This window comes from Physeter macrocephalus, chromosome 8 (assembly GCF_002837175.3).
Source record: "Physeter macrocephalus isolate SW-GA chromosome 8, ASM283717v5, whole genome shotgun sequence".
Lineage (NCBI taxonomy): Eukaryota > Metazoa > Chordata > Mammalia > Artiodactyla > Physeteridae > Physeter > Physeter macrocephalus.
In genome coordinates this window covers 59565222-59572286 of record NC_041221.1, presented here as the reverse complement: position 1 = coordinate 59572286, position 7065 = coordinate 59565222, and the positions used below count along the sequence as shown (strand labels likewise).

The window sequence follows — 7065 nt, the reverse complement described above, 5'->3', positions numbered from 1 at the left end:
TAAAAGAAGACAGGAAAAAGGAAACGAGACTATATGGGACAAATAGATAACAAACAGAAAGATAATAGATTCAATCCGAGTAGTATAGATAATTACATTAAAAATGGTCTAAAGACTGCAACTAAAAGACAGAGATTGTCAGTCTGATTAAAAAACACAACGTAGGGCTTCCCCGGTGGCGCAGTGGTTGTGCGTCCGCCTGCTGATGCAGGGGAACCGGGCTCATGCCCCGGTCTGGGAGGATCCCACATGCTGCGGAGCGGCTGGGCCCATGAGCCATGGCCGCTGGGCCTGCGCATCCAGAGCCTGTGCTTCGCAACGGGAGAGGCCACAACAGAGGGAGGCCCGCATACCACAAAAAAAAAAAAAACAACAACACGTAACTATGTGCTGTCTACAAGAAATTTACTTTAAAGATATACCATGCAGACACTAAACATAAGAAAGGTGGAGAGGCTGGGGGTTTGTTTGTTTGTTTGTTTTGTATTTGTTTGTTTTTGGCTGTGTTGGGTCTTCATTGCTGCGCACTGGCTTTCTCTAGTTGTGGCGAGCGGGGGCTACTCTTTGTTGCAGTGCGTGGGCTTCTCATTGCGGCGGCTTCTCTTGTTGCGGAGCACAGGCTCTAGGCACACGGGCTTCAGTAGTTGTGGCTCGTGGGCTCTAGAACAAAGGCTCAGTAGTTGTGGCACACCAGCTTAATTGCTCCACAGCATGTGGGGTCTTCCCCGACCAGGGATTGAACCCATGTCCCCTGCATTGGCAGGCGGATTCTTAACCACTGCGCCATGAGGGAAGCCCCAAGAGAGGCTGTATTAATATCAAAGTAGACTTCAGAACGAGGAGTACTGCCAAAGATAACGAGGAACATTATATGATGCTCTTTAAGGATCAATTCATCAAGAAGACATAATAATCCTAAACATGTATGTACCAAGTGACAGAGTTTCCAAGTAAATGAAACAGCAACTGTCAAAACTGCAAGAAGTAAACAAATCCACAATTATAATTAGAGATTTCATCACCCCTCCCTTAATAATTGATAGAACAAATAGAAAATAAGTAAGGATATAGAAAACATGAAAAACACTATCAACCTACTTGATCTGACTTTTTTTTTTTTTTTTTTTTTTTTGCGGTACATGGGCCTCTCACTGTTGTGGCCTCTCCCGTTGGGGAGCACAGGCTCCGGACGCGCAGGCTCAGCAGCCGTGGCTCACAGGCCTAGCCACTCCGTGGCATGTGAGATCTTCCCAGACTGGGGCACGAACCCATGTCCCCTGCATCGGCAGGTGGACTCTCAACCACTGCGCCACCAGGGAAACCCGATCTAACTGACATTTATAAAAGTCTTCTCTCAAACAACAGCAGAATGCACATTCTTTTCAAATGCACATGAAACATTTACCAAAATAGACCATATGCTGAGTCACTGAACAAGTCAATAAATTTGAAAGGACTGAAATCATACCAAGTATGTTCTTTGACCACAGGGAATTTAGAAATCAATAACAGAAAGAAATTTGGGAACGGCATACTCCTAAATAACTAATGAGTCGAGAAAGAAATCACACGAAAAATTAGAAAAGTACTTTGAGATTACTGAAAATGAAGACACAACATACTGAAGTATATGGGATGCAGCTAAAACAATGTTTAGAGGGAAATTTATAGCTGTAAGCACCTACATTAGAAAAGAAGATCTCAAATCAATAACCTAACCTTCTATGTTAAGACACTGGAAAAAAGAAGAGCAAACTAAACCCAAAGGAAGCAAAATTTAACCAGTTACCTGTGGCCTTATTTGTACAATTTGAATTCAATTGGATAGCTCTAACCATGTAAACAAAAATGATGAAGTTCTAATAGAAGTCTATACAATTGTTACTGAAATACAAAGGAAAGAAGAGTTCACTGTGCCTGGGGATTCTGAGAAGGCTTCAAGTAATGTTTGGCAGAGTCATTATGAGGGCCTTTCTAAATAGAAGGAAGTTAGGGTCTCAAATTAGGGCAAGAATATAAGTCAAGCTCTTCCATTTTCATCTTTATCGTTACCTGGTTACATATGACTGGCATATTACCTGTGAGTGGTGTTGGAATTGAGTAAATCTTGATTTTTCCCAACTTCCTAGCTTGGTGATCTTCAAATTTCATTTTCTTTGTATATAAAAATAGCCTAATTTGATACCTACCTCTCAAGTTTTTAATCATAATCAAATATAAAATAGGAAAAGTGTTTAACATGACCTGGTGTATAGTAGGGGCTAGAAGTTTTTAGCTTTTCTACCTCTCTTACCCTTGCTTTCCTGACGTTTACAAACTCTGGATCTTTCTGTTAACAGGAGAGAGTATCCCGCAGATTTTTTCCAGTACCTTTAAATTTGTTTTGCATTGAGAACATATTAAGTCTTCTCCAAGATTTCTTCCTATGATATTAATGTTAGAGTCTCAGAAAAATATATTACTGAACCACAACAGTTATTTCTTTCTCTCTTCTTTCATCACTGCACTAGATTTTAATGTTAAAACTGGCTTTTTACCAAGGGTTCAGGGTAATACAAGAAAGCCATATGCAGAATGTTGCTTCACTCTTTATTAAGAACTGTAATTGGGAAAGTCTTTGTTAAATTGCTCAACATCCTTTATACAAAGACTGTGGAGAGCAAATTTTCTGTGTTCAAGGCTAGGAAAAAGTTTCTCTTAATAAACTCATTGTTTGACAATAAGGGTCATATAACTATTCTTGTTTCTATTTTTGCTTGACTTTTGGAAAACTTGCAGTATTAATAAGTTCTTTTATCTTTTTCTATAACTTTTCTTAGGCAAATGTATTTTTAGAATTTTTATCTTTCCCTGTATCCCTCACACTTTAGATAGGGTTTTTATTTTGGAAATGTTTAGTCTTATTGTATTTTTGTCATAAACAGTTTTAAACCTTTTGAGGGAATAGGAAGAAAATGTTACTTATCCTAAATAATCATTTGGAACTTTGGGGTGTAGAGGGAAAATTGAGGATATACTTTATGGCCTTTACTCTTAAATTCCTCTCCTTCACAAATTTCCTGACGCATTGCCACTTGAACTAAGCTGCCTACCACAAGTTTAGGAAGTTTAGAGATATGTGGAAAATATCTATTTTATCTTTACAGGAAATAGTGTATGTCATTAACAGTGTATACCTTAGTGTCAGCCAAGACACCTATCTATCCTTATCAACTATGCCAGCTTAGACCAAGTACCACAGAAACACATTTTGTGAAGTTGGATTCTCATGTATATTGGGTCATTCTATCCATAAGGCTGTGTTTCTCAAACTTTACCACCAAAGTCCCCTTAATGACAGAGAAGAACACCTTGTATACGCTGGGTATCTGGGGGTGAAGAACACAATTTCAGTGAACTCTCATGTTTTATCTTAAACACTCATGCATATTTTTATTGTGCTCATAATTAGTTTGTCTTACTAGAAAAGAGTCTGAAAATAATGAGTTAAATTACAGGCAGACTTCACTTTGCACAGCTCCCATATGCATGAATTTCAGTTACTATGGCTTAGTTAAATTATGTCAGTACCCCCTAACCACATGGTTCAAATTTATGTTGCCACAGGATTTGAACTATGAGTACTAGCATAAAGTAGTAACTACTAGCCCTTCAGTTCATAAATCACTCCATAAATTACAGATGCACAATATGATTAGTTACCAGTCACACCACTTCTTTCAAAATCTGTCAGTTTGGTCACTGCCCATCTGTTATTCACATTACACCCAGATGACAAAGCAGATAGTTCAGTTGCCTCCTTGTCACCAGGTGGTAAACCCACATTATATTTTACAAAAATGGAGAATCAAGAGGAAATTGGCAAACAAACACAAAAGTGCAAAAATGAAACAAAAAGTAATAATGGTGGAAATGAAATTTGAATCAAACATATTTGACTGTGGAAATGTTGACATTGCTGCCATTCGAGAGACTCTAGGTATGCAGCCAGAGGAACTTAGGGAAGGTGAAATTATCAACATGAATGAAGAAAGTGGTTGTGATGAAAAGGATGAAGATGTCCCAGAGGAAGTGACACTATCAAAAAACTTCACATTGAAAGAATTCTTAGCGATACTTCACAACATTGAAATCACAAAAAATGGAATGTTGGAAGCTGATGAAAACTTAGAAGAAAGGAATATGACAGTTCACCAAAGCATAGAAAAGAAGTTTGCTCTTACAATTATACCGTGAGAAAGAGGAAGCATCATGGAACAATCATAATTTTTCCCATTGATTATTATTATCGCACTGCATGGTCATTTTTTTTAACAACCATTAATCTATTAAAATAGTTGATATAAGCATCTGCACTGCTGACTTCAACTGCTCAATACTGGTGGAAGTAATCGGCTTAACAATCTCTGAAAGACTGTACAAGTCAATGAATCACTTACGGATCTTCATCTGGAACCAACTTTGAAAAATCTTAGAGTCTTAGAACCTTCATCTCAAAGAGTTTTTCTTGTAGTGACTCCCAGAGTCTTGGTTGGCGTCTGAACTGGTCCTTTCGCTTTTAGATTTTTTTTTCCTTTCTGCCTCTGATCGAGTCATCACATCCCTTCTCCAGAGAGTTTATGTTGTGGCTGGATGGAGTAATTCTCCCTTGGTGAGGTGTTAAAGGGGTCTTCCCAGTATCTGCAAGCCTTTGCTGCAGCGCAGCTTCCTGACTGACCTGTTCCTGGGTGAGAGCAAACAGCGGTGAGCAGGAGCTGGAGCAGACCGACCCCAACTGTGCTGCAGCTGCAAAGGCATCTTCCTCAAAAAGGTGTCCAGGCGCTTTCACAGTCTCATACTACCATGAAGAGAGAGGACTGTCTATACTTAGCTTTGCTCCTGAAAACGCTTAAGAGGAAGAGCTTTGCTGGAAATTTACACCAGTTTACCTGAAGGTGTGCATTCCTCAGTGTGAGAAGCTCCGGACGGGGTAGAGAGATGAATGTTCCTGTTCATAGTCCCCGAAGGACATAGGAAGAGTCCTGCCTGCCTTTCATACAAAAACACTCAGTGGGCCTTGAAATCCATATTCCATATGTAAATACCATAAAATGAGTTCTTGTTTCTACTGAGTTTTGGGACTAGCATTTTATAGAACTAGTATGTGAGGTTCAGCTAATGAAATGTAACTCAACTTTTGTCACTTGTGGAAAATATTTTTTTTAAGGCTTAAAAATAAAAGTTGAAATGGATGATGTCTTCTTATTGTCTTAATTGATTGAAACTAGTATATGAAATGTGGCCCAGCTTTCAAAAAATCAGTCATACTTCATGTTAACTTCTTAAAATATTAATAATTACTAATGATAAAGCTAATATTTATGAAGCACTGTGTGCCAGCAAAATTCTAAACATTTAAAATACATGTAAGTGTAAACACTCTCCTTTTGACTATACTTATATATTGCATAAATTAAGCTAAATGGGTGCTATATTCTGAGAAAAACTTTGTCATTTGATTTATTTAATGATTGTACTTTTTTTAAAAAAGGTATCTTTTTTATATATATAAATTTATTTATTTATTTTTTTGGCTGTGTTGGGTCTTCATTTCTGTGCGAGGGCTTTCTCTAGCTGCGGCGAGTGAGGGCCACTCTTCATTGCGGTAGGCGGGCCTCTCACTGTCGTGGCCTCTCTTGTTGCGGAGCACAGGCTCCAGACACGCAGGCTCAGTAGCTGTGGCTCATGGGCCCAGGTGCTCCGCGGCATGTGGGATCTTTCCAGACCAGGGCTCGAACCCGTGTCCCCTGCATTGGCAGGCGGATTCTCAACCACCGAGCCACCAGGGAAGCCCATGATTGTACTTTTTAATCAAGTTTCAGTAAGTAATTTGACTCACAGACGTTTTGTTAATATCATGATACAATATTTTCTTGAGGTTTAAGTCAGAAAATACGAAGCTTGTCAGGAACTCTGAATTCTTAATGTTGATGTTGAGTTAGTCATTCACAGATCAGTAAAAAAAAAAAAAAAAAAGCTTGAAAATAGAAAAGAAGATATAAGAATAAAAAAGGGGCTTCCCTGGTGGCGCAGTGGTTGAGAGTCCGCCTGCCGATGCGGGGGACACGGGTTCGTGCCCCGGTCCGGGAGGATCCCACATGCGCGGAGCGGCTGGGCCCATGAGCCATGGCCGCTGAGCCTGCAAGTCCGGAGCCTGTGCTCCGCGATGGGAGAGGCCACAACAGTGAGAGGCCCGCGTACCACAAAAAAAAAAAAAAAAAAAAAAAGAATAAAAAAGGCCTCATTCTCTTCTGTATAAACTATAGTTGGACGTGGATCTAAAGACATTTGTGAAGGAGAACAGTGAGGCTCCTACACAGGTGTAGTGCTCAGATCTTCCAGGTTTTCCAAATTTGACTTAATTTCATGGGTTTTTTTTCACCAAACATAATTTTTTATATGTATAACTAAATGAGATATAACTTCTATTTTTAGTAAGGCATACCTTACCCAAAAAAAAGTTGTAGAGTTGAAGATCATCCAACTCATTTCTTATCATCAGAATATATATTCTTTATAACCATCCTGGATATGGTATTTCGTCATCTTGTTTGAATTTCCTCATCATGTTTGAATCAGAACCTATATTGTGCTTTTTTTGTTTTGTTTTGCCTATCTTTGTTTAGTTTTATGCCCTGCTTACTTCTTTAAAAACTATTTGAGATGCCTTATATCTTAATTTATTATTCACTTCTTGCTTCTTATGAATCTGTGTAGTTTACTTTAACTATATACATCAGCAGAAGTTTTTATGTAAATGTTTGGGGTTGGTCTGTCATTTTCTTAGTAAATGCTCCACTGGGTAGTATTTTCACTATGAACAGTACGTGGAACAGATAGATTATAAAACATATTTGAGAAACAGAATGTGCTCCCAGACCCACTTGTGTCCCAGTTGTCATCCTTCCTGTCATTAGTTCTCTACTGCCAGCCCTGCTAGCCACTGCTTATTTGTGAGGCAGAATAAGTTACCATATTAATGTGTAGGATTCTTTTTTTTTTTTTTTTTTTTGTGGTACGCAGGCC

The 7065-nt window shown here is 38.8% G+C and overlaps 1 protein-coding gene across 1 annotated transcript in view; it reads left to right on the top strand.

Moving 5' to 3' along the window:
* SLC38A9 (solute carrier family 38 member 9) overlaps window positions 1-7065 on the top strand; it is a 109590-nt gene that overhangs the window by 84442 nt on the left and 18083 nt on the right. Inside the window, exon 12 of the mRNA XM_055086888.1 lies at window positions 3772-4232. Within this exon, the coding sequence (XP_054942863.1) occupies window positions 3772-4232 (461 nt within the window). The remainder of the gene's footprint in view (window positions 1-3771; window positions 4233-7065) is intronic.